This window comes from Colletotrichum jinshuiense, chromosome 2 (assembly GCF_051148585.1).
Source record: "Colletotrichum jinshuiense chromosome 2, complete sequence".
Lineage (NCBI taxonomy): Eukaryota > Fungi > Ascomycota > Sordariomycetes > Glomerellales > Glomerellaceae > Colletotrichum > Colletotrichum jinshuiense.
In genome coordinates this window covers 3,910,467-3,936,900 of record NC_139309.1, presented here as the reverse complement: position 1 = coordinate 3,936,900, position 26,434 = coordinate 3,910,467, and the positions used below count along the sequence as shown (strand labels likewise).

General features: G+C 57.2%; 6 protein-coding genes across 6 annotated transcripts; 4 read left to right on the top strand and 2 right to left on the bottom strand.

Annotated features, from left to right (window-relative positions):
* Positions 1-2,032: 2,032 nt before the first annotated feature.
* Positions 2,033-8,599, top strand: EsH8_II_001020 (glutamate synthase (NADH); the record flags this gene model as incomplete). Its single annotated transcript, XM_083264318.1, has 5 exons — positions 2,033-2,157; positions 2,214-2,267; positions 2,326-2,366; positions 2,425-8,404; positions 8,461-8,599. 5 exons carry the CDS (start codon positions 2,033-2,035, stop codon positions 8,597-8,599), a joined length of 6,339 nt encoding a protein of 2,112 aa, XP_083121640.1.
* A 3,592-nt stretch (positions 8,600-12,191) lies between these two features.
* Positions 12,192-14,706, top strand: EsH8_II_001019 (uncharacterized protein; the record flags this gene model as incomplete). Its single annotated transcript, XM_083264317.1, has 5 exons — positions 12,192-12,296; positions 12,376-13,438; positions 13,489-13,670; positions 13,726-14,570; positions 14,619-14,706. The coding sequence occupies 5 exons, from the start codon at positions 12,192-12,194 to the stop codon at positions 14,704-14,706; spliced, it is 2,283 nt and encodes a 760-aa protein (XP_083121639.1).
* A 379-nt stretch (positions 14,707-15,085) lies between these two features.
* EsH8_II_001018 (NADP-dependent oxidoreductase domain-containing protein) lies at positions 15,086-16,033 on the bottom strand (the record flags this gene model as incomplete). Its single annotated transcript, XM_083264316.1, has 1 exon — positions 15,086-16,033. The coding sequence occupies one exon, from the start codon at positions 16,031-16,033 to the stop codon at positions 15,086-15,088; it is 948 nt and encodes a 315-aa protein (XP_083121638.1).
* A 1,078-nt stretch (positions 16,034-17,111) lies between these two features.
* On the top strand, positions 17,112-18,371 carry EsH8_II_001017 (Gfo/Idh/MocA family protein; the record flags this gene model as incomplete). The annotated part of the gene is made up of 2 exons (XM_083264315.1): positions 17,112-17,166; positions 17,251-18,371. 2 exons carry the CDS (start codon positions 17,112-17,114, stop codon positions 18,369-18,371), a joined length of 1,176 nt encoding a protein of 391 aa, XP_083121637.1.
* Positions 18,372-20,580: 2,209 nt separating this feature from the next.
* Positions 20,581-21,642, top strand: EsH8_II_001016 (tRNA (carboxymethyluridine(34)-5-O)-methyltransferase; the record flags this gene model as incomplete). The annotated part of the gene is made up of 1 exon (XM_083264314.1): positions 20,581-21,642. The coding sequence occupies one exon, from the start codon at positions 20,581-20,583 to the stop codon at positions 21,640-21,642; it is 1,062 nt and encodes a 353-aa protein (XP_083121636.1).
* Positions 21,643-22,680: 1,038 nt separating this feature from the next.
* Positions 22,681-23,700, bottom strand: EsH8_II_001015 (SANT/Myb-like DNA-binding domain-containing protein; the record flags this gene model as incomplete). Its single annotated transcript, XM_083264313.1, has 2 exons — positions 22,681-23,389; positions 23,471-23,700. 2 exons carry the CDS (start codon positions 23,698-23,700, stop codon positions 22,681-22,683), a joined length of 939 nt encoding a protein of 312 aa, XP_083121635.1.
* Positions 23,701-26,434: the final 2,734 nt, after the last annotated feature.

Here is a 26,434-nt window from a genome sequence, read left to right as displayed (position 1 = left end):
CACCCCCCTCCCAGGCTTGGACCCAGCGCCGACTCAGGACTCTCCTCCTCCTCTCCCATTCTCATACACGCACACGCACACACGCCCACACACACACACACTTGGGCCGGGACCAGACCTTTCATAAAAGGTTGCTCTTCTCCCGCCTCACACTTTTCTCTCTTTCCCTCTTTCTTCCGCCCTCCCACTATTCTCGCGCGGTGCCTCGACGGTAGTAAATAAACCCTCTCGATACCATTGCGCAACAATCTTGACCATTCGGTCACCTACAATACCCAAAGCTTGCCGGTAAGTGTTTAATACTCGCAGAGAACCTCGGAGCTCAAGCCCGGCCTTGATGCCTGAGACTTTGCTGTGCCATTCCCATGTCCCACCTACCTTACACACAATACCACCATCTTGTTCTGGCCTGCCGAGACGGTCACAGAAAGACAATATGCAGAGCACAGACCGAGAGAATGAGAGAACAAGAGAACGAGCGACAGACAGAGACAAGATGAGTCGCGAGCACCACAATGCAGAGACCGAGACTGCGTCGCCCAAAGAGAGACACCAACCGAGACGAAAACAGCGAGTCGAGCCTGGCCTCTACTATCCCACGGAAGCAGCAGGCAGCAGGCGCAACAGCAATGACATTGAGACAGGCAGCGGTGCAGTTGGCGGCATATCACTTGACTCGATTTTGGCATTTCCGCCGCCGCCGCCATCTCTCGTCTGGACAGTCGCACACAATCTTTTCTGCACAGCGCTACGCATGCACTTTTTTGGAGCATGCGTCTACGGCTGCGGTCGACCCCACACACCCCCAGGTCTAGACAGTCGACCCCTGGTCGCAATCCCTGTGGAAGTGATGTAAGGTCACCGCAAGAATGGAGCTTGCAGCCGCCTATCAGCCGAAGCCAAAGCAACACCGAGAGAGAGAGAGAGAGCAAAAAAAAAAAAAAAGTCTTGGAGGGGCTGTCTGTCGGCCGGTGGCGGCCTAGCACAGGCGGGATTGGTGTCCGCTTCCATACGCTCGTCCATCCATCAGAGACCTGGCGGGCACTGGCGTCACCATTCTTAGCCGCATGCTTTGCCAAAAGCCTGCCCATCATTGGCTGCGGCCATGGATACGCCGCTGAGCACGGTCGGCACCGCAATTCTGCATTCTGCAAACACCCCACCATCTATCTGCAGTCGGCGACAGTAGCTTTGCTGTGCATGCTTTGCATGTCTTGCTACCCTTGTCTGAGCAAACTGCCTCGGGGCAAACTGCCTCGGGGGATGCTGGATGTGGCTTGCCAGCCTGCTGCCCCTCCACCCCGGGCCGGGTTGCTTGTCAATGCTTGTTGGTACCGTCACTGTCATTCCTGGAGTGGATTTCTGCCGAAATGGCTCCTTGCATGTGTGCTGTTAGCAGGCTTTGTTTGCCTGCTGCTTAGGACTCCTGTCCGGGCATCTTGGTCTTACGTCGATACCCCCAAGGGCTGCGAACAACACCCCAGGCACCCTCTGTCGCTCTCTCTTCTACCCGGTGCTTCCTAAGTGCGAACGAAGTTGCAACCCGGTTCCAGCGTAGACTTTTCACTGTCCTGGAAATTTCTCCTCTGGCCTTCCGAGAGTCCCTCGCCATCTCTGAGCTTAATTGCTGGATATCGCACCCCGCATCCAAATCTCTCCAACTACTCTCCTCGCCACTTCTCTTCTCTCAGACTCTAGCTTTCTCGGCCACTCGCGTTATCAGTCTCGCTCTAGCTCTCTATCTCTCTCTCCCCTTCGCCTTGCACTTGGTGGGCGTTGGGCTGCTGGGTTTCTCTGTGCGACCCTCCCGCCAGCCATTTGATTTCCCCTCATCTCGCCTCACTCTGTACTCGCATGACATATGCATCCGTGGTTCAAATTTCACGTTACTGACCTGAACCCATTTGGGCCTTGCAGATCTATACCCGAGCATCCGCTCATACCGATCACTTACCACCGACTGGAATAGTCACTCCCTCGTCGACCCATACCAGCCCATTCCATCACACATAGGCTCGAATCCTCGCCTAGCATGGGCCTGCCCGAGGACTTCGACGACCGACAAAACCATATTGAATCTGAAAAAGAGCAATACACTCCTTATGAGTACCAGACGGAGAACAACTCGTCTTGGGCGGGTGCTTTGCCGGTGAAGCAGTACGTGCGCTCGCCAAAACTTGCAATTGATGCTTGGTACTGACAAACAATTGCAGGGGATTGTACGATCCCAGCTTGGAAAAAGATGCATGCGGTGTCGGCTTCGCTTGGTAAGTCCATGGACCTCCTCACTTCATACTGCGAAAGTTGGTCACTAACCTCTCGCAGCCACATCAAGGGCAAGCCTAGCCACAAGATTGTCAGCGATGGTGAGCTCAACAACCACCACCTCCTCCTTTACACCTTCCCTGCTAACCATGCCCGCAGCGCGCAACCTGCTTTGCAACATGACCCACAGAGGTGCTGTGGGATCTGATGCACGAGACGGTGATGGCGCTGGCGTCATGACTTCGATCCCTCACAGATTCTTTGTCAAGAACTTTGAAAAGGAGGAAGGCATTGTGTTGCCTCCTCTGGGACAATATGCCACGGGAAACCTGTTCTTTAAGCCAGACGAAGAGACTATGCAAGAGTCCAAGAGGCAGTTGGAAGACATTGCCGAATCGTTAGGCCTCCGTGTCTTGGGATGGCGAAGGCCTCCCGTAGACTCGACCCTGCTTGGTCCCGCCGCCAAGTCCCGTGAACCCTTCATTATGCAGCCCTTCGTCGTGTTGACCTCCGCCTATGGCTCAGGCAACGCCCCCGAGAACACCGACCCCGAGCAATTTGATGACAGACTCTTCGAAAGACAGCTGTATGTCCTCAGAAAGCGCGCCACACACACCATCGGACTCCAGAACTGGTTCTACCTCTGCTCCCTCTCTAACAAGAACATTGTCTACAAGGGACAGCTGGCGCCGGTTCAGGTCTACCAGTACTACTATGATCTGGTCAACGCCGACTACGAGGCTCACTTCGCTCTTGTCCACTCCCGATTCTCAACCAATACTTTCCCCTCCTGGGACCGTGCCCAGCCTTTGAGATGGGCCGCGCACAACGGTGAAATCAACACTCTCCGTGGTAACAAGAACTGGATGAGAGCCCGAGAGGGTGTCATGCAGTCTGACATTTTCAGGGAGGAACTCGAGGGGCTCTACCCCATTGTTGAGGATGGCGGCTCTGACTCCGCCGCCTTCGACAACGTTCTGGAGCTGCTGACCATCAACGGTGTTCTTTCGCTCCCCGAGGCTGTCATGCTCATGGTTCCCGAGGCCTGGCAGGGCAACACCCACATGGACCCCAAGAAAGCCGCTTTCTACGAGTGGGCTGCTTGCCAGATGGAGCCTTGGGATGGCCCTGCTCTCTTCACCTTCGCCGACGGACGTTACTGTGGTGCCAACCTCGACCGTAACGGTCTTCGCCCTTGCCGTTTCTACGTCATGGACGACGATCGCATCATTTGCGCCTCTGAGGTCGGCACTATCCCTGTCGAGCCCGAGAAGGTCATCCAGAAGGGTCGTCTCCAACCCGGCCGCATGTTGCTCGTTGATACCCTTGCCGGCCGCATCATTGATGACAAAGAGTTGAAGGAGGCTGTTTCCAGCCGCCAGGACTTCCGCGCATGGCTCGACCAGGAGCTCATCACCATGCCCAAGGTCCTTGAGACCGTGGGTAAGAGTGTTGACATTGCCGCGAAGCCAGACTCTTCCCGTCTGCAGGAGGACCCCCTTCTGTTGGCCTTTGGCTACACGCATGAGCAAGTGAGCTTGCTTCTGGCGCCCATGGCCTCCGACGAGAAGGAGGCTTTGGGATCTATGGGTAACGATGCCCCGTTGGCCTGCTTGTCTCAGGCGCCGCGTCTTCTGTACGAGTACTTCCGTCAGCTCTTCGCCCAGGTCACCAACCCTCCTATTGACCCCATTCGTGAGTCGATCGTCATGTCCCTGGAGTGCTACGTTGGACCTCAGGGCAACCTGCTTGAGATGGACAGCACCCAGTGCGGCCGTCTCTTGCTACCCAGCCCCATCCTCTCGATTCCCGAGTTCAACTCGCTCAAGAACATTTCAACCATGCACCCCGAGTGGACCGTCAAGATGATCGACTTGACGTTCCCCAAGAGCGAGGGCACCGAGGGCTACCTGCGCCACCTCGACTACATCTGCAACGAAACCACCGCTGCCATCGAGAACAAGGACCGCATCATCGTTCTGTCCGACCGTCAGACTTCCAAGGACCGCGTCCCCGTTTCTGCTCTGCTCGCCTCCGGTATGGTTCACCACCATCTGGTCAGCAACAAGTGGCGTTCCTTGGCTGCTATTGTCGTCGAGACTGCCGAAGCTCGCGAGGTCCACCACATGTGTGTCCTCCTCGGCTACGGTGCTGATGCCATCAACCCCTACCTCTCCATGGAGTGCATTCTCAAGCTGAACCGTGAGAAGCTCATCAAGAAGAAGCTTTCCGACGATGCTCTGATTCACAACTATAAGCACTCTTGCGACGGTGGTATTCTCAAGGTCATGAGCAAGATGGGAATTTCCACTCTTGCATCTTACAAGGGTGCCCAGATTTTCGAGGCTCTTGGTCTCGACGAGACGGTCATTGAGCGCTGCTTCAAGGGTACCGCTTCCCGTATCCAGGGCTCTACCTTCGAGGCCATCGCCGAGGACAGCTTCCGCTTCCACGAGCGAGGTTTCCCCTCTCGATACACCGTCGGTGTTACCGGCTTGCCTGAGTCCGGCGAGTACCACTGGCGTGATGGTGGTGAAGCCCACATGAACGATCCCACTTGCATTGCCAACATCCAGGATGCCGTCCGCACCAAGAACGACAAGTCCTACGAGGCCTACTCCCGCTCCCAGTACGAGCAGATCAAGGCTTGCACGCTCCGTGGCATGCTCGACTTCAAGTTTGAGGACTGCACTCCCGTCCCCATTGAGCAGGTTGAGCCCTGGACTGAGATCGTTCGCCGTTTCTGCACCGGTGCCATGTCCTACGGTTCCATTTCTATGGAGTCCCACTCCACGTTGGCTGTGGCCATGAACAGGCTTGGCGGCAAGTCCAACACTGGTGAGGGTGGTGAGGATCCTGAGCGCTCCCAGCGTCTGGCCAACGGCGACACCATGCGTTCTGCCATTAAGCAGGTCGCCTCTGGTCGTTTCGGAGTCACCTCTGCCTACCTCGCCGACTCGGATGAGATCCAGATCAAGATGGCCCAGGGCGCAAAGCCCGGTGAGGGTGGTGAGCTTCCTGGTCACAAGGTGTCCAAGTCGATTGCTCGCACCCGTCACTCCACCCCTGGTGTCGGTCTCATCTCACCTCCTCCTCACCACGACATTTACTCCATTGAGGACTTGAAGCAGTTGATCTACGACTTGAAGTGCTCTAGCCCTCGCTCTCGCGTCTCCGTCAAGCTGGTCTCCGAAGTTGGTGTCGGTATCGTAGCCTCCGGCGTCGCCAAGGCCAAGGCTGATCACATTCTGATCTCTGGTCACGACGGTGGTACCGGTGCCTCTCGCTGGACTGGTATCAAGTATGCCGGTCTCCCCTGGGAGCTTGGTCTTGCCGAGACCCACCAGACTCTGGTTCTTAACGACCTTCGTGGCCGTGTTGTTGTCCAGACTGACGGCCAGCTCCGCACTGGTCGCGATGTCGCCATGGCCTGCTTGCTCGGTGCTGAGGAATGGGGTTTCGCCACCACTCCTCTTATTGCCATGGGTTGCATCTTCATGCGCAAGTGCCACTTGAACAGTTGCCCCGTCGGCATTGCCACTCAGGATCCTGAGCTGCGCAAGAAGTTCACCGGTACCCCTGAGCACGTCATCAACTTCTTCTACTATGTTGCCAACGAGCTCCGTGCCATCATGGCCAAGCTCGGTTTCCGCACCATCAACGAGATGGTCGGCCACGTCGAGGTTCTCAGAGTCCGGGATGATCTCCGCACGAACAAGACCGCCAACATCGACCTTTCCCTCCTCCTGACTCCCGCTCACAAGCTCCGCCCTGGCGTTGCCACCTTCAACGTCCGCAAGCAGGACCACAAGCTTTACGTCCGTTTGGACAACAAGCTGATTTCAGAGGCCGAGTTGACTCTGGACAAGGGTTTGCCTTCCAGAATCGAGTGTGATATTGTCAACACCGACCGTGCCATGGGTACTTCGCTCTCCTACCACATTTCCAAGCGTTACGGTGAAGATGGCTTGCCTCTTGACACAGTCCATGTCAACATCAAGGGTTCCGCTGGCCAGTCCTTCGGTGCTTTCCTCGCTCCTGGTGTTACCCTTGAGCTTGAGGGTGACGCTAACGACTACGTTGGCAAGGGTCTGTCTGGTGGTCGCCTGATTGTCTACCCTCCCCGCTCCGCTGTGTTCAAGGCCGAGGAGAACATCATTGTCGGCAACGTCTGCTTGTACGGTGCCACCAAGGGCACTTGCTTCTTCCGCGGTGTTGCAGCCGAGCGATTCGCCGTCCGTAACTCGGGTGCCACAGCTGTCGTTGAGGGTGTCGGTGACCACGGTTGCGAGTACATGACCGGTGGCCGTGTCATCATCCTGGGCAGCACTGGCCGCAACTTTGCTGCTGGTATGTCTGGTGGCATTGCCTACGTCCTGGACATCCACAAGGACTTCTTGTCCAAGCTCAACACTGAGATGGTTGAGGCCGAGGCTGTCGAGGACCCCACTGAAATCGCCTACCTCCGCGGCATCATTGAGGATCACCACCACTACACTGGATCCGAGCTCGCTGCTCGTATCCTGGTTGACTTCAACCGTGCCCTCCCTCGCTTCGTCAAGGTCATGCCTGTCGATTATAAGCGCGTCCTCCAGGAAGAGGCGGCCAAGGCTGCCGAGGCCAAGCGTGCCGAGTACAACCTGCCTATCGTCTCTGGTGTTCCTGCCAAGAAGGAGGAGAAGGCTGCCAAGCTGCAGGATATCGAGGAGACCATTGGCGACAACGCCGCCGAGAAGAAGCGCGCGCTTGTCCTCGACAAGACCAAGGGCTTCATGAAGTACCAGCGTCGTGCTGAGAAGTACAGGAACCCCAAGACCCGTACCAAGGATTGGGCCGAGTTGTCTTCCCGTCTTGATGAGGATGAGCTCAAGTACCAGTCCGCCCGTTGCATGGACTGCGGTGTTCCTTTCTGCCAGTCCGAAACGGGTTGCCCCATCTCCAACATCATTCCCAAGTGGAACGAGCTGGTTTTCCAGAACCAGTGGCGCGACGCTCTCAACCGTCTGCTCATGACCAACAACTTCCCCGAGTTCACTGGTCGTGTCTGCCCTGCCCCTTGCGAGGGTGCCTGCGTTCTCGGCATCAACGAGGACCCCGTTGGTATCAAGTCCATCGAGTGTGCCATTATCGACCGTGGCTTCGATATGGGCTGGATGATTCCTACTCCTCCTGAGGTCCGCACTGGCAAGAAGGTCGCCATCATTGGTTCTGGACCTGCTGGTTTGGCTGCTGCTGACCAGCTCAACCGTGCCGGACACACCGTCACCGTTTATGAGCGTGCTGACCGCCCTGGTGGTCTTCTCATGTACGGTATCCCCAACATGAAGCTCGACAAGCGCATTGTCAAGCGACGCACCGACTTCATGGCCGCTGAGGGCATCAACTTCAAGTGCGGCGTTGCCGTCGGCGAGGATGTCCAGCTCATGGATCTCCGGGCTGAGAACGACGCTGTCGTCATTGCCACTGGTGCCACCGTCGCCCGTGACCTTCCCATCAAGGGTCGTGAGCTCGAGGGTATCCACTACGCCATGGAGTTCCTGCACAAGAACACCAAGTCTCTCCTCGACTCCGAGCTCGAGGATGGAGCCTACATCTCCGCCAAGGGCAAGGACGTCATTGTCATCGGTGGTGGTGACACCGGTAACGACTGTATCGGTACCTCCGTCCGCCACGGCGCCAAGTCCGTCATCAACTTCGAGCTGCTGCCCCAGCCCCCGCCGGAGCGTGCCCGTGACAACCCCTGGCCTCAGTGGCCTCGCATCTACCGCGTGGACTATGGCCACACCGAGGTCAAGCAGCACATGGGCAAGGACCCTCGCGAATTCTGCATCATGTCTGAGGAGTTCGTCGATGACGGATCCGGCAAGGTCAAGGGTATCAACACCATCCGTGTCGAGTGGACCCGCTCTGCCACTGGCGGTTGGGACATGAAGAAGATTGAGGGCTCCCAACAGTTCTTCCCTGCTGACCTCGTCCTCCTGTCCATGGGTTTCCTCGGCCCTGAGGCCCGCATCCTTGGCGACGACATTGAGAAGGACGCTCGCAAGAACGTTAAAACCCCGCCTGGCAAGTACAGCACCAACATCCCCGGTGTCTTCGCCGCCGGTGACTGCCGCCGCGGCCAGTCCCTCATTGTTTGGTAAGTTCACAAATCGAGCTCTATTCAATCTTGACCACGATCTAACAATATCACAGGGGTATCAACGAAGGCAGACAGGCCGCTCGCGAGATCGACTTGTTCCTTGAGCAGTGCACCAGCCTCCCTGTCACTGGTGGTATCGTCAAGCGCACTGCCCAGGAGATCTTTAGCCTGGTGCAGCCTGCCAAGGCCTAGGTCTATCTATTCGACGTAGAGAACGGGAACAAGAAAATGAACGGAGCATAACCGCAAGGTCGGGAGACAAGGCGTGGGAGGAAATCGGAAATCGGAATACCCACAAAAAGGTGTCTTTTGTGATACCTAAAAATTATGCTTTGGAGCGATCTGTTATGGTTGTTGTCTTGGGTTGTTAAGAGTACGATGGCCTTGTCTTTGATGATTATACCAGATACTGTACATACGTGAAAACAATAGCAGTGTGCATATGAACTTTATACGAACGAATCCTAGCGGCGAAGCAGCTGTGATATAGTCATCTCCATCTCGTCGGTCTGGCATTGGGATCGTTGTATGCTACCACATTTGGAGGGGGATTTGTTTATCGTGTTATCCTTTCCCGGCATCTCGATCTCAGACCAGCCCCCCCCCCCCCCCCCCAATCCCCCCATTAATGGTTCCAACCGTCAGCTTTGCCGTGAACGAGCCGATTAGTAACCACACCCTGAAGAACTACTCTGCAAATCTAATATCGCTGTGAAGGGCTGTCGATCTGTCAGCTCTTACCATGCCCCCCCCCCCCCCCCCCCTTTTTTCCCCTTTCTTTCTTTGGTTGCAAAAAGCAAAAAGGGCAACACGAGCCCAGTTTTCTCGCTACCGAGCCAAGAAGGGGAACGAACAGGAGGGGGGGGAGGCATTTCTAAAACTTTGTTGGGGAAGAGCAAGGACGTCAAGTTCTTGGCTGCCAGGACGGCTAACCTGGGCACTTGTAGTTAATATTAACTGCCCGTCATATGCTATACCTCAAGGCATGAATGGGCGGCAGGTGGTGGAGTAGTGGACCCGGAGCAGACCAAACTCCGGACGAGTCTACGAAACTTCACAAGGAAAAAGGAGAATGGCGGGGGGCATTTGTGAGTTTTGAGAACGAGCGCAGCACATATAATATACATGATTACGGTAGCTTGTGGTCACAAAGGAGACACCAAGGCGCAAGAGCCAGCCCATCGCTTTAGGTTACCTTTTCAGATGACCCTCTGGCTTGTGGCTGGGTAATATCAGAGGGTTGAGCTGATATGTGGCCAACAGTTTGTCCAAGAGCGCGGGTTTCCTTCGTCCCCCGCCCGTTTGACCTTGACGGTTAGTGTGTAATGTGAGTGAGCATGTTAGAAACCAAGTTTCCCGGGGATATTCCCCGTGGCATCTGCTAGGTTCAATGTCACAACAGCTCAATATATCGAGGACATTGGCGGCATGAAAGGAGAGGGCAAGATATGCCGCGGTGATACAGAGTATCGAGATGGAGCGACCGACGCGCGGAAGCGATTTGGAGGTGCATATGGGTCCTTAATATGGATCCAGAAGAGCACCTTTTAAAATGTCATAGACCCTGACCCCGGCCGCCACACCACCTGGGCAACAGGTCGAAACATCAGATCCAGAGTTACACCAGGGAGATCCTTTAAACGAAGGAACCGGTCAGGCCACCGGTCCACCGAGAACCAAGGTGGGGAGCAACATTGTTGGTTCTATGAGACTACGTTAGGTCGAACACGTATATCGGCCGGCGGGATAGCTTCGGAGAAGGTGACTGCAGGAGATTGCGAAGCATCGATGACGTAAGACGAGTTCACGATATGCTGCGGCAGAGGACGCAGGGCGGCCATAGCAAGAAGGATGGGGCGAACGCCGGAAGTGTCGGACATTGGTTTCTGGAAGCGACAGAGTCGACATCCGGCGACGGGCTTCCGAGCCTGTTGGGCCGGGGCCGGGTATGGCGACACAAGGCTTGACTCTGGCGGATTGTGTCGCCCGTGATGGCGGTGCCTGAGCAGCGTTAGAAAATCTGGGCCACGAGAGTCTGGAGTCTGGAGCCAGTTCCGAAGCAAAGGTATCAGGTTGATTGGACAGGTAGGCAATAAGCATCACGGGGGCCCGATCTTGACCCAAAAGTTGTCGGGCGGGCGTCGAACTGCTCAAGTGGCATCGGACGATGTGTTCTCTTGTTGACGTGCATGGACGGGGGCGGTAAAGGCTGTGTGCATCGGTCGGTCCGTCCTGTCCTGGCGGAGGTGCAGGCAGGTAGGTGGTTTGTTGTTGGCGGTAATATTGGTCAACGCCAGGCAGGGTTGGGGATCCTGGGTCGGGCCCCGGCAAGCGGTTTGTTCGGCGTATGAGAGCACACGAGAATAGTAAAGGCGAGGCAAACAACGAGGCACGAAGAAGCTTGGGGAGACGTCTGGTCCAAGAGTTGGTGCTGGGCGAGTCAGAGTGCGTGGAGAGTGCGGGATGGCATACGACGTGGCAGGTTTGGATTTCTTGCATGCCGGCAAGGGAGACTGGGCTGTCCCTTCCTCGACATCGAACATGCAGGCTCACTCGTTGTTGCGGTTTCGGGCATCGCGATGGCTTGGCCTATCACTAAGGGCCTCGCCTGCAATTTCGCAGTAGGCTTTTACCACAGCCACCCGATGTTGATTCCACGAGGCCAAGTGCAGCTTCACCACCAATTCCCCGAGATACCTTGGCAGCTCGTCCTGTCCTCACTGCCCCCGACCTCACACTACCTAGTTGCGGAGGAGGAAAGTAAACATCTCACCTCGCAATGCATGCATGCACTGACGCACTTACATGATTTGCATCCACAAGAACGCGGTACCGAACCCGTGTGTCTCCCCACCCCCCGGTGCCTTTTCTTAAGACGAGGGAGTGCGGACTAACAAACCTGTGGCAAGGAACCAGCACCTAACGTGAGATGGAGAGGAGAACTAGCGAGATGTTCCGCAGCAACTGCAGCCCTGGATAAGGTGGGAAAATTGGCAGCAAAACACGGGCGTCGTGCATGCTCTTTGCCTCAGTTCCCGCACCGTCCCGTCCAGTCCCTTTCTCATCGCTGCCCACCAGCTCTCACGTTCCCAACCCCAAAACTCCCCTCCCCCCAATAGACCCGCCCGGACGCACTCCGTCGTCTCATGCAGCGCTGCGACACGTGAACCACCACCACCACCACCACCTCGATCTGCCCGACGTGAGCGCCACGGCAAGACATACATATACTCCCAACTTAATACCCGATTACGCCGGATTGCGGGCGGACCGCTGCGTTGGCGACCGGGAGCAACATATGCACAGTTACACTTGCACGGCTCTGCCCTACCTTGCGCTTACGGACACCTCGACTTGAGATGCTGCATCTTTGATTTTTCCCGGATCCCTCACAGACATTCACACAGACACCCGCTGCCTGCCCCCCCAACCTCCGACGACGACGCCTTGGTCGCTTGATCCCACCCTTCCCTAATAAATCGCAACAGGCTCAATAACAATGTGTCAATATCTCCAGTGATCTCAGAACAATCGAGAGCCACCGACCTATTTCTTTCCGGGGAACACTGAGCCGATGCTGGACGGCCTGGACTGTCTGCGACAAGGCGCATTCCTCGTGACGCGCATGTTGCGCAGCCACCCCGATTGACGAGTTCACTTGCGCCCGTTCTCACCCGGGCCTCGACGCACCATCCAACTATTATTGATTTTTACGCTTCGCAATTTCTGCCTCGAGCGCCTCATCCGCCTTCGAGGTTTCCTACGCCTAATTTGTTAATGAGACATGGCCGACGTCAAAGAGGAGAGAGATCGAGAGGGCCGAAGTGAGAAGAAGAGCTTTTGGGGCAACATTTTTAGGAACAGGAGCCTCGCAAAGAAAGGGAGACTGGTTCGATAACCCGTGTACCGCGTTGCCACGCGCGCGCGCGCCTCAATCTAGAATATGTTATGCTAACTTTTTGCTGCAGGATACCCCGGAATCACGCCGGGCGAGCGATGGAGATGCTGTCCCGCGCAGACGCCGGTCTTCAACCGACGTGCCCAATGCTTCCAGAACAGTAGAGTCCCCAAACGGTCACCCAAACTCTCGGCGAAGGCCAAAGAGGCCGGATCCTGCCCGCGCCAAAGGGAAAGGTCGCGCGCATCCCAACGCCCATGTTTTTGACCAGAGGCCACTTACTGAATGGCCCCCCTCGGGCATGTCAAGCCAAGAAGAACTCACCCTCGGCCATGCCATCGAACTCGTCTCGCGGGGCGCCCCCGCTCACAAAGGCCATAAGCGCCCTGTCCCTCACGCATCAGACCATTACTACGCGCTGTACACGACCTCCGCTGGCAACAAAACCGAAGAGTCCGACATAGCCAACTTGCACGACTCCATGACACAACTGATGACCTTGCGCGTGCAGGGTGGCAGTTCCGCCGTCTATCCATGGGAGACGCTAGAACAGCCCAGCTTTTCCTTCTTCTACGGTCAGCAGCCCGGCACCATCACACTGAACCAATGGGCTTCCATATCCAGCGTGATACCTCCGACCATTGCCCTGAGGGATTCCGGCGTGACGCCGCGAGATGTAGACCTTGGCCGCATTTTTGAGCGTCTCAAGGAGCTGGAATCTGGCTTGGAGGATGACGACGAGGAGTGGATGTACAAAAGCTTATATCGCCGCTTTCTCCGCGACCCCGACAAGTTACTGAACCCGCACAGAACACTCGATAAGCAGATTACCGATCTGATCATGGTGCTGTCGCGGCCGGACTGGATCGACTTCACGAACCCCAAGAATCAAGTTGTTGCCCGTTTCATCTTCAACCCAAGCCATTCAAGTCAACAGCAGTATCACAAATTTTGCCATCAACTGCTACTCAGCATGGAACTGGACCTACGCATAAGCTCGAGGCTGCATGGAGAATGGGCCAAGGAGAAATTGCTGCCCCAACTGCCGCCCACCATCCAGTGGGATCTTGCAGTTGCACGACGTTGGCGGGAGCATGTGAGGGTCGAAGGGTATGGGAAGACGGTGGACAACAGTAAGCGATTGAATCCTCGTCCTTGTTGGACCCGATCTAACGTGCAACAGTCAACCTACGTTTCAGGCTCAAGAAACGGCAGATCAAAATGCTGCGGCGCTTTGCTCAGATGATGAAATGGCCAAACCTGGGCCAAACTCTTGATAGGATGAAGAAGCGAGATATGGACGCGACTCTGGACATCATCAGCTCTGACGCCTTGGCATTCTTCAGCGGCCTTGTACTCCCGGGTGTAAGTCCCGTCTTCCTCCGGCAGATGTTTCGTGCCTTTGCTGACCCTCAGAAAGTCCACATTCCCATTTCTCATCATGAACACTCTGATAGACATCGACCCTGATAGAGCCACCGACTCCCTTGCCCTTCTAACGCACCTTCACCCCCACTGTGGGTTTCAGTATAGGAACAGCTACACCTACTGGACCGCTTCTTCCATTGTCGGCAAGGTTCTGGCCCCAACCTGTCGATCCTTGGCAGGCTGGGTCGGGCCAGCCCGTCCGACGGCCGATCTGGGCCGGTCGCAAATTGCGCGCATACGGTCACGCCGTCCTCGCCAACGCATGACACCTGAGGACGTCCAATCTATGTGCGAGCGATCCGATCCTCTTGGGCCACCGGCAGAGGTGTTTCCGGTGAAAGAATATAAGCTCATAGCCCCGGACGCAGACGACATTGTCGATACAGTGCGTATTGAACTGCTCAGCTTCAAGGCCGTCCCCGATCGCTTTCAAGAACCCAAGCCAGCGCCGAAAGTATTCGATGCTACAGTCCAGTTCGCCGTCGATGGGGTTTCTTGGCCCATGCGCCTCACCTACGACGTCTCCTTCATATCTGCGTGGCCCTGTTCGGACGGTCCGCACCCCCTGTTCTTCGACTACGTCTTCCAGACCGTGAAGGCGGACGAGATCATGAACGTAAGGGACTGGGGTGGATTGTACGGGCAGTCCCCAAGCGCGCGTACCTCCAGAACCGGCTCCACAGGAGGCCCGCACACGGGGAGCAGCCAGGACCATGTTGATGAAGAACAGGTGTTAGTGGTGGAAGCATTCGGAGTCAGGGACAACGAGGTCTTGGCAAGAGCTTGGTGTTCACATTGGGGTCTGAGTGCCGTGATTGCCGACATTCGAAAGACATGGTATGTTCCGTGCCGCCGCCCGACCGGTACCTGACTAACTCTTGACAGCATGGCATGCGCCATTCGCGAGGCGTACGCGGCGACGTTGACGGTTGTTGTGCTGGTCGATGACCAAGAGTACAACGCTGATGATTAATGACATTGCACGAGCACCGTTTCTTATATAATTATGACTCGACAGGATACAAGGGTTTGGGTTTGCAGACCACATGGTGGTCATCTCGGCTGGGGCTTTTCTTTTGTTGGGGGTTGAGGATACCACAGCGAGTTCTCGTTCTACCAGGTACGACCTGGACTTTTGGGCTAGTAACAGCATCAGGGAAAAGATGATGTCTGGCATGAGAGCCAATTCAAAGCTCTGGGGGGGAGGGGAAGGGGACGCTAGGAAATACGGAATACCCAGGACAAATTGCATTCTTGGGCGTTTCTCCGCGATTTGCGGAGGTGTTTCTCCGGTCAAATAGACTATTACCGGGTATCTTTAAATATTTTCATGCCTGCTTCTTGGTTCCCACCTAGGCACCCTCTTCCGTATCGCCCAGGATCGCCTTGAGCGCCGTCAAGCTCTCGTGCCAGACGTTTGCCCCGTCGCCCTCGGCCCACGCCGCCACCTTCTCAACCCCCTCGAGGTCCTCCTTCATGCGGACCTCGTTCGTGGTGCCATCCAGAACGCTGACCCCTCCCAAGCCCAGCACAAGTCCGTACATGGCGACCTCGTTGCTCACGCCCGCGCCCGCGGCGACGCTCCCGACGACATCGCTCTTGACGAGGGGCGGGTTCGCAGTCAAGGTCCAGAAGGACTGGAAGTTGATGCCTCTATCGCGGCAAAAGACGCGGACAGGGGTGTTGTAGGCCTCTTTTGGGTTCAGGCGGTTCTGGACGACGACGGGCTTGACGGCGGCGTCGTTGCAGAGGTCGCGCAGCTCGGCGAGGTCGACGTTGGAGATGCCGAGCGTGCGGATGCGGTGGGGCACGTAGGACTCCAGGGCGCGCCAGGCGAGGAGGGTGTCGGAGTAGGAGGGGTAGGGGGCATGGAGGAGGACGCAGTCGAGGTAGAAGTCGTCGGGATCTTCCTCTGACGCCACGGAGGGATCCTTGGCGGCCGCCTCCGACGAGGGAGCCTCTGACGCAAAAAGATGCTTGGGCACGGAGAGGTTCCGGAAAGAAGAGGCGATGGAGCTGTGGACCTGGTCCGGGATCGGAAGGTTCGAGGGTGACGGGGAGAATTTCGTCTGGATGTAGAGGGATGAGCGGGGGATGGCGTGACCGCCGGGGCTCTGGGCGGAGAGCCAGGTACGGAGACCGGCACCAACGCCCTCTTCGAAGTAGTGGTGGGACGCGGCGGTATCAAGGGCGCGGAAGCCGGCGGAGAGGGCCGAGACTACGAGGGGCGCGGTCTGAGACTTTTTCCAGGCTGTGCCGTAGATTAGACGGGGGATCGGGGCGACGGCGGTGGGGGCCATTGTGGATGTTCTGGACACGCCGGGGAGACTGGGGAACGAAAGGAGGATGGTTGCAATTGGGCCTAGCGGCAAGGGTTGAAAGCTTAATGTGAGAGGTTGACTGCCTATGTTTGTCGATGGAGAGATTTCGGGCTGAAGCAGACGATGATTGGAGACTGCAACACGTGGTGATGTAGCTAGGTATAGTATGGAGTGGCTGCTAAAGGGCACAAGACATGAGGCTCAAGCGGCGTGCATCAAGGCCGAGAGGTGAAACATGGAAAGCTCGAAATTCAAGGAGCTCGTTGGCTGACAAATCAGGCTTTTAGGATGCCAACCTCATGTGCTGAATGGCTTCAGGTCGGCAGCTTGTCGCAGCTCGTCGCAGCTCGTATCGTCGAAATCGATGCTCGCGCGGATTGTCGGTCGAGATAACGTCTTGTCGCCGATAAGAAGATAAGCGGCCCCCCGCCGCGGGGTAGTGACGGAATTTCCACGACGACCTACGTACCCCGCCTCGCTCTCCCCTCCCTCGGGGAAGCTGTCGTTCACCAATGTCCAAATTGTCCCAAAAAGGAAAGAGTAAGAGTCGAGGTTCACCAGGGATGGTGGGGTAGCTCCTATTATTCATGATCCCGGCGAGTCTGTTAGCGGGATGCGCCGTCGCGGAGTATCGGGACTGACGTCTAGGACTACTCCGCGCCCAAGAGCCATCTTATTTAGTAGTCTTTCTGGTCAATTTACCCGGTGCTAGGGGGGGAGGGGAGCGGGATGCGTCGTCGCATGATCTTGGCCTTGCTGTAGAAGCATCATTGTGTATGCCCCTGTTTTTTTTTTCTGTTCTTGTACCCCGCAGCAACATCCTCCGAGGGTTGCCAGAGTGCAGGGGCGCGTGTGGATGGCGGCGGGATTGAAAAGGGAAAAGATGTACTCGCCGATTCGCTCCCTTTCCACCCAAGCTTGCCTGCTGCTGCTCTCCTCCGCTTCGTCGCGCATTTAAAATCCACGCCATTGGCATTCTTGTTTGGATTCTCATAGCGTTTGCATCTCAAATCGCACCTGCTCCTTTTTTTCTTCTTCGTCTATACCCGTATCCAAGATGGCGCCACACACAATCAACTGGGGCATCATGGCCACCGGCTGGATCGCCGAGAGTAAGCCACCCGTCCCAAACAACAGCTCCGAGCCCCGACTTCTCTTAACGCTTGTGGGCCACGAGAACTAACTGGGCTCTCAAGCCTTCTGCAAGGACCTCCTGACAAACCCGGCCTCCCGCGATGTTACCGACATCGCCCACAAGATCGCCGCCGTCTCGTCGTCCCGAGACGCCCAAAAGGCGCGCGACTTCATCGCCAAGATCGACGCCCCCTCGGACACCACCGTCTACGGCTCGTACGCCGAGCTCGTCCGCGATCCCAATGTCGACATCATCTACGTCGCCACCCCGCACTCCCACCACTTCCAGAACGCCATGCTGGCCCTCGACGCCGGCAAGAACGTGCTCTGCGAGAAGGCCTTGACCGTCACGGCAGAACAGACCCGCCGCCTCATCGAGACGGCCCGCGCCAAGAACGTCTTCTTCATGGAGGCCGTCTGGACCCGCTACTTCCCCCTCAGTATCAAGATCCGCGAGCTCATCTCCAGCGGCGCCATTGGCAAGGTCTACCGCACCACTGCCGACCTGTCGTTCAACGCCAACGCCGAGGACTCGGACAAGCTGTCGTTCCCGGACTCGCACCGTATGGTGAACCCGGACCTGGCAGGCGGCGCCCTTCTGGACCTGGGCATCTACTCCCTGACGTGGCTGTTCCAGACGCTGTACCACCTGCAGCCCGAGGCCGAGAAGGAGGCCCCCGAGGTCGTGTCGTCGGTGCAAAAGTACCCTGTCACGGGAGCCGACGAGTCCACCGCCATCATCCTCAACTTCCCCAAGCACCAACTGACGGGCATCGCCACGACTTCGATGCGCGTGGACACCGCCCCCGACGGCGAGGGCAACACCGCCCCGGCAATCCGGATTCAGGGTTCCAAGGGAGAGATCCAGGTCGCGCACCCGGCCTACCGGCCGTTGTCGTACAAGGTCATCAAGAAGGGTGTCAAGGAGGTCGAGGTCGTCGACTGCCCGATCCCCAAGGACACCGCCCGCGACTGGGGCCACGGCATGTTCTGGGAGGCCGACGAGTGCGCGCGCTGCCTGCGTGACGGGAAGCTCGAGAGCGCCACGTTGCCGCTGTCGGAGAGTCTTGTTATCATGGAGACGATGGACACCGTGATCAAGCAGGGCGGCATCCAGTACCCTGACCTCATCACCACCCACGAGTTCGACCCCAAGAGCCCGCTGAACCTGGGCAATGCTTGAGTTGAGATTCTTCGGCGGAGGATGCTAGATTATAAACATGGGAGGTATCGGAAGGTACATGAGCGTGTAACCCGGCCGTAGATGCAGAGTGCCTCATCTTATAGAAGATGCGGCATCGGGACCCGTGCCCGGGGACTCGGCCCCGCCTCCCCGATCCGTTGTCTCGGACCGGGACGGAGGCGGGCTACGGAGCCTAATGAAACAAGCGATTTTTTTTATTACAGTCCTGCGACCGCTTCAGATCAACATGTTTTCATTTCCCCTTTGCGCGGGTATGTATTGGCGACAAGGTGTAGGGAAGAGAGCCGTCCCTATTTGTATGTTTGCACTACTCACACCCCTCCCCAAGAGCCCTCCCCTGCATCCATCCCTCGTCATCCTCGAGGGTAACGTCGGAAGCCGCGCGGGGACGAAGTGTCTCCAAATGACAAACAAGACATGACCTCAAATATCTCAGACACAGTTCATCATGTCCCGTCGCACTGGCACAAATTCCAGGCGTGGCCGTGGAGGATGTTCACTTTCTGGGGCAAGAACCGACCGTAGGTAGTGCCACCCCTTCGTCGTTTCTGGCAGGCCGCAAAATGGAATGCACGCAAGAAGGCATGGGGAAGGGGGGCAGGGGGGAAGGCAAACTTGTACTAGCGGTCGCTGCAGCACACACACACACACACACAATTTGCTGCACACCCTTTCGCTTCTCGTCGATCGGAGATTAATTTCGGTCCCAACCATACGGGGCGACAACGGTTCACCTGAATCTGACGTCGCCAAAATAAGGGGGTAAGAGAGAGAGTGAGAAAAGCCACGGTACTATGTCCAGGACTGCAGCAGGTAATAAATTCTAGGATGCAGAGACCCGCGGGTTCACCGATTCTGGCAAACATTGTCGCCTCCCCTGCCCGCGCCTCCTTTTTATTTTCGGCGTCCCCATCCGTCTCGAACGATTCCCGGAATGGGTGCCGGTCGAGGAGGGCAAAGGCTTGGGAGGAGCTCCAACCGACGGCTCAAGATCCCTGGCGGTAATCACGCAAAATCATCTAGGGTGATCTCCATCCGTTCGTACCGAGCCCTCGGAACCCCGAATTTCGTTTGATCCCCGGTCAGGAATGCAACGACCCTCTTGTTTTGCCTCTTTTTTTCATGTCTCTCTTGTGTATACCCCTTCGCACCCGGGCTTGGATCTCTCGGTGCACTCCCCTCCTATATACACTCGACAGGCCGAAAGAGAGAGACAAGGTTAAAAGGGGCAAACACCATGGGTCGAATCTCTTTGGTTCTCCCCTTGGAATATGACCTCAATTACCAATGCATGGCGAACGACGGGTGGCTTGGGAGGTTGGCTCGTTCGAGCAATTGCCTTTGCTCTGGAGGGACTCGACAGGCCCGAGGCCTGGACTCGGCGTACGCCGAGCCGGACAAGGTAGGACCCCCCGCCCCAATCCCGGAACGCACCCCCGTTCGAGTCCAGCGGTACCGCGCCGCACCGTACCGCGTTTCCCCGACCTTTGTTGTAAGAATGGACCCACCGCACAACGCTTTCCGTTTGGTTTTTCCCACCACACCTCCTCAAGCCTCAGTGCAAACTGGCGGGGCGCCACACAACGCACGCTCAGACAATCCTCCCCCCAATCGGCATTTTCTCTCCATCCCTCTGGGCTCTCTCTAGCTAAGCCTTCCCAAACGCCCTTTTTTTTCCCTGCCCTCTGCAACCACACCCACCCGCCCTAAGACCTGCAGCGCACGATCCTCGCCTGCCCTTTTGCTCGCTACCTCTTCGCAGGACTTACTTCTTCCTTGCATAGAAGCCGCCCCCAGTAGTAGTTTATCGGGCAAACATACGCCGGCGCAAAGGACACAGACGCCCGCACCCCCCCTAAACGCTACGAATTTCTCAGCGGGCGCTATCCCAAACGCATACCAACCTTAACGGGACCGCAGACCAGGGCCCTGGTTGCGGATTTCCCACCCTCCTTCCCTACGCTCGCACTCTCCGAGGAGCTTTTCCCGCCCCCCGCACCCCCTGAGGCTGATCCAAGAACAGAGCAGAGAAGCTCTCTCAGCAGGACAAACTAAGGGGAGCTTTTCCGTGTCGACAAGGGTCGACTCTAAGAAGAGAAACTAGTTGCGCCGTGGAAGCCGGGGAGAGAAAAAAAAAAGGTGCCAAAGTACCGCCATAACCAGCCCGCGAAAAAGAACAGAGCCCAACATGGGTCTGTCATCCGGCCCCCAGCCCGGCGCCGGCCTGCCGGCCGCGCCTGCCACCGATCCCCATTCGCCGGAAGTCCCTTCCGCTCTCGGCGACTCCTCCGCCTTGTCCAGCAGCGCCCAACATGATGCCGCCCCTCAAGCCTCGTCGGCAGCGGCGGGAGCCCAGCAGCAGCCGGCAGAGGAAACGTCTCTGCAGCGGCTCCCGGGAGAGGACGCGGCGTCCTACGAGTCTCGCCACGTCCACAACGTCTACGAGGCCATCGCCCCGCACTTCTCCTCCACCCGCTACAAGCCCTGGCCCCTCGTCGCCTCCTTCCTGCTCTCCCTGCCCCCCGGGTCCGTCGGCCTCGATGCCGGCTGCGGCAACGGCAAGTACCTCGCCGTCAACCCGTCTCTCTTCATCATCGCCTCGGACCGGAGCGCGAACCTCGTCTCGCTGGCGCGCGACTACCAGCCGCCGTTTTTCGACGACAACAGCCCGGCTACTGCTGCTGCTGCTGCTGGAGCTGGAGCAGCCAGCGGCTCCAAGAAGAAGAACAAGAACAAGAACGCCCCTCCGTCCGAGACCCCGGCAGACTCTTCCGCGCCCGCGCCCGCGCCCGCGCCGCCACGGCCCCCAAAGAACCAGGTCCTCGTCGCCGACTCCCTGGCCCTGCCGTACCGCGAGTCCGCCTTCGACTTCGCCATCTCCATCGCCGTCGTCCACCACCTCTCCACCCGCCAGCGGCGCCAGGCCGCCGTCGCCGCGCTGCTGGCCGCCGTCCGCCCCGGCACCGGCAAGGTCCTCGTCTACGTCTGGGCCCTCGAGCAGAGCAGCAGCAGGCGCGGGTGGGACGCCGGCGCCGCGCAGGACCAGCTCGTGCCCTGGGTCACCAAGGGCAAGGCCCAGCCCCAGCAGCCCCAGCAGCCGCCGCAGTCCCAGGACGTGACGTTTCAGAGGTATTACCACCTCTATCGCCAGGGGGAGCTGGAGGAGGACGTTGTGGAAGTGGGAGGCAGGGTGCTCGAGAGCGGCTACGTGAGGGACAACTGGTGGGTGATCTGCTGCCGGGACTCTTGAGATCGATTTTTTTTGTATAAAAAAAATCTAAATAAAACAAAAAGAATATCGGGCGGCGGAGGAAGACGAGGGAGACAAGGGATGCAAACAAAGCAAAACAAAAAAGGCGGGGGAGGGGAGGGAAAGAAAAGTGATCTAGGGACCTGAAATTCTATCATGACCGTTTCCCATCTCTTCGTAAAGTGACAATATTCCGTTGCTCTCTCGCTTTCGCTTCCTTCCGCTGCCCAAACAATACATACAGACGAAACCAACACACGCACGCACACCGCCTCCCTGTCTTAACCTTCTCTTCCTCTCTCTCTCTCTCTCTCTCTTACTCTCTCTTCTCTCTTGTGCTCCCTCCCGAATCCTCCAACCCAGCCATCGGTTTCTGGCTATGAATGATCCTGCCCCTGTCCCCCCTCCCCCCTCCCTCTCCACACTTGCCCCTGCCAGGTACCGTGGAAACCCAACAGCCCGAATTTTGGGTTTCTCTTGCACACCGCACCGCGCGCCGCCGGCTGAGAAATGTTGACCAAGAAAAGACAAAGAATCAAAAAGAAGCAAGGGCCAAAAATAAAATAAAAAAATAAAGCCAAGTAAATAAATCCACCGGTAAGTAAAATGACACGAAGAAGAAGGCGGTCCTTGGGAGACGTATCCTCGGAGACGAGGCTGCTGCCACCGCGAAAAGAAGGGGGAGGAGGGGGGACTTGGTACCCAGGAAGCGACAACGCCCCAATGGTAACGATGTTGTTGTTGTTGTTGTTGCTGCTGCTGTTGTTGTCTTGTATGAGAAGTAGGGGTGGAGGGAAAGAAAAAAAAGGGGCGGTGAGACAAAGTTTTGCTCCGATTCCGATGCAACATGCTGTGTTCCCGTGTCGTGTCAGGTCCCTTCCCCTGCACACGTTTAAAAAATAAAAGACATTCCTCGGAGGTTTCCCATGCCATCATGAAAAGACACAAAAAAAAGGAGAAACGTCCCAAGTCAGCCCCCCAGAAAGAATTTTGTTCCCAACTCCAAGTTCGCCGCACCGACCTTTACCTGCCCTACAGTCATACTAGGCGTCGCCGTTCCATCTCCTCCTGGCGGGGATCCAAATGTCGCCGTCGGCTCGTCTCTCGTGCACCCATCTCCGTACCCGGGCTCGCTCGTCGCTTCGAGCCTGCCGGCTCGTGGGGTTGGTAGTGGAGGGCGGGCAGCAACGGCCCTGGGCTGGCTCTCGCGCTGGGTACAGGGCTCGCTGTGGGCATACCGCCCATCGCGTATGCCGGGGTGCTGTAAGGGCTCACGCCGGTTGTCAGTTCGGCGACTCCCGGAAGCATTCCTGAACCTCGGCTCGGCGGGAGTCCTTGGATCGGTGCTAGCCCTGGGCCGCCCGGTCCGATCCCCGCCAGTGTCACGCCCTCGTTCGGGTCCGGTCCCAGTTGTGACCTTCCAGGAATGCTCTCTCGCCGGGCAGCGATGGCACGGCCGCTGGGGATCGGCGATATGCCGGGTGGCGGTGGCCGGCCGTATCGTGGAGAGGGTCCGCCAATGTCCCGGGGCAGGCTGCCCTGAGACTGGGAGTGCATGTGACCACGAGAAGGCGAGTGTCGGTGGCCGGGACCCGGTTGATCGACATTGACTGCCGTCAGAGAAAATGGTACTACGCCGGCTCTCCGGGCCATGTCGGCCTCGCCGAGCTGCCAGTGCATGGCCTCTGCGGCCCGCCAAGGGACCGCCATCTCTTCCGCAACCTTTGCCCACATTTCAGGTTTAAATCTAAGTAGCACGTTAGCCTCTCCTGTCCTGTAGGCAACGAAACCCGCAGTTTCTCGTGAAGTTGCCACGCCCATGCCGTACCTCTCATACAGTCGTGCAAGCTTGTTCTTGCGCTCCTCGTCCCATTCGCTCCGTCTCTCGAGGTAGTTCTGGTAGTGAAGTCGACAACTGATGGCACTCCGCCCTGGTAGGCGTTTCGAAATATCCTCCCATTTCATCCCGCTCCCCCGGAGTTCGATGATCAATGCATCTTCTTCCGGCGACCACTTGCTCTGCTTCTTAGCCGGTGACTCCGCTACATGCGGCGGCATGGCGCGTTTGCCGCTCGCAGCCAGGCCCGTTGCTACGGGTGGCGGGACATACGGAGGCAGCCCGCTGACAGGCGCTATGGCCGCCGTGGTTGCGGTTGTGGAGGGGACTGACGAAGATCGGATGTGTTGAGGCGGAGCAGTGGAGGACTCATCTGAGTCGGGAGCCTTTAGGAGAGACGCGATATCCACGGTGACGGTTTTGCCGCCTAGGTAGGTTGGATACGGTCTTGTGTCATGGGCGCGATAGACGCGCGCCAGCTTTTCGGTTTGTGTGGCACCACCCAAAGATGGGCAGTTCTTGAAAGGGAGCTGAGGTTGCGATGGTCGGTTAGTTGACCCGACCAAATTCGTGACTGGGACGGGCTGTTCGATGCTCGTCGAGAAGACAATCTGCTTCGCAGGCAAAGCTCTGGCGCAAAGTCGACTCGTTCGGTATGCGTCAAAGGTGGGTTAAGGACAGGACCAAAGGGTGATGGTGAATGATTAGTGGTAATGGTTCCGTTGCTGAAATGGTGAAGGGTAGCAAAGTTCTCGTGGATCTGCCGTGGCTGGACAGTGGACGAATATTGACGACGGTGTTGAAAAAGGGCTCCGTGTATCCTTATGGGTAGAGAAAGGAAGAAAAGTATACGAAGGGGGGGAGAGACCTGAGTTTAGATCAAGATGGCGGCGTAGCTGGAGGTTTGGAAGGAAGTCATGAACATGATTGGGCCAGTTCGAGAGGCTGGCGACCAATGATCGGCGAAAAGAGCTTGCTCGGTGTCGAGGCAGGCAGGCGGGCGGGCGGGCGGACAGAAAAGAGGGCGGCGGCGGCAGTATACGTCAGTCAAACTAGGCTGCTAGAAGTCTTCATCAGAAATAGAAGCTTTGCCAGAGTCAAGTCATCCTTCTCCTACGGAAAGTCGGTAGAGGCCAACGAAGCAAGGTACAAGCCAGTCCACGTCGGGAACTTGCGGTGCTGCAGTTTGTGAATGGAAGAGAAAAGAATTAAAATGGATCAAGAAAGTAATAGTTGGAGGGACGGTGATGGGTTGAAGAGGTGGAGGAGGAGGTGGGGGACGGATGCCGGGGTCTGATTAACAAAGTGACAGACAGCGCCAAAAGACTCTTAAACTGATGAGAGGAAAGTCATCGAAGAAGAAACGAGAGGAGACTGAGTGGGAGCAAGGGAGGGGCGTGTGAAGGGTGTGTGAGAATAATTGAGAACCAGGACGATAGTGACGAGCCCAGCAGTGATAGAGCCACCGCGACTGTGGAGAAGAAAGAGACGACGAGAAGGAGGTTTGGGTACGGATGGGCAGTGTGTGTGTGTGTGCTGTGTGCGTGGTGTGTGTGTGCGCGCGGGCGCGTGAAGAGGTGTGTGACTGAGTGTGTGTGTGTGTGTGTGTTTGGCAAGGGCATAGGTTGGTTAGCTTTTGCAAAACAGCACCAGCATAAGCAGCAACCGGCAGTGGGCAGCAGTGAACGTAGTAATAGGGCAGAGCATATATGTCAAGCTCGCATATAGGGAGGGAGTGACCTGTGGCAGATGACGGGATCTTGTTGGTACCGTCCGTTCCTTGCCTTGCCCGAGCCAGTCCGTCTGTTGCCCTGCCCTCATTGAAGAATGCGATGCGGTGGAGGTGGTCGAATAAGGCTCATGAAGGGCGAGTTCGCCCAGGCATGGTTTGGGAACCGACATGGATGGCAAAGTTGAGCACATGTTTGAAAGACACACGCCCCCCTTCCCGCAGCATACTCACAGACACCAGGTGGTAGCCATGCTTTCTTTTCGACGCACACCCCCCTGCAAGTTGCCCTGTCTAGCGTCTGGCCTGGGGTTGGTGTTCTCCCGTATGTCGACACCCTAGACTGCAGCTCCGTTCAAGAGGGGTCCTGGACGTAGGAGAGGCCAGAGGGAGGGTAGGAAAAAAACCAAAGGAAAAAAAATAGGGATTAAAGGATCGAAATCCAAAGTACTAGGTCAAGGGCCGCTACCGGACTAGATGCGAATGGTACGGCCACGACTTCATGCATAGAGCCTCTGGTCGGAAAGAGAGAGTCCACAACCCAACCCTGGCACGCCTGGCCCAGCGCGTTTAATGCAGCGTCAAAGCCAAGTCAATGGCGCAAGCTGAATGGCAGGTTCCCCGATAGTAGAGGTTGCTCGGTTAAGGCTTGGTTCGTGTCCGTTTACAATGGACACAGTTGGTCACAGCTCCCTCGCTGGTCACCGAATCGAATTGGAGACTGGTGGGAATCCGGTCGACGGGGGCAGGAAATTTGAAGAGGTCGTCAAGTGTGCATGGCCCATCTCATCCTAGGGTCCCGACGGGACCGGGCAATGGGCGCGAGGAATGTGTGTTTAGGGCAAGACAAGCGGCGTGGAGAGGGCGGGATGTGGTGGGCAGCAGTTTGTCACGAAACCGCATACGGGCGCTGTGGGGCCCATGTTTGAAACCTGTGGTTGCTGATGCAGTGAAGAGTTCGAGTGGACATTGCACATGCGCTGGTGGGTTGTGGATAGGCTTGTTGGGATCCTCCTCGCGCCGGCTGATGATCTGTCTGGCAGCTGGCGGGGGAGAGCCTCGCAAGTGCTTCTTGTGATTCCGGAGGCAGCGGGTAGCTTCGTGCTCGTGCCCCGGTGGTTGGCTGGCCTCTTGAGTCCGGCACGCGCTCGTAGAAGTCAAATGCGAAAGCATGACAGCACCCATTGTCGAACAACAAGATGGCGAGGTGTCAAGAACCACCTGGA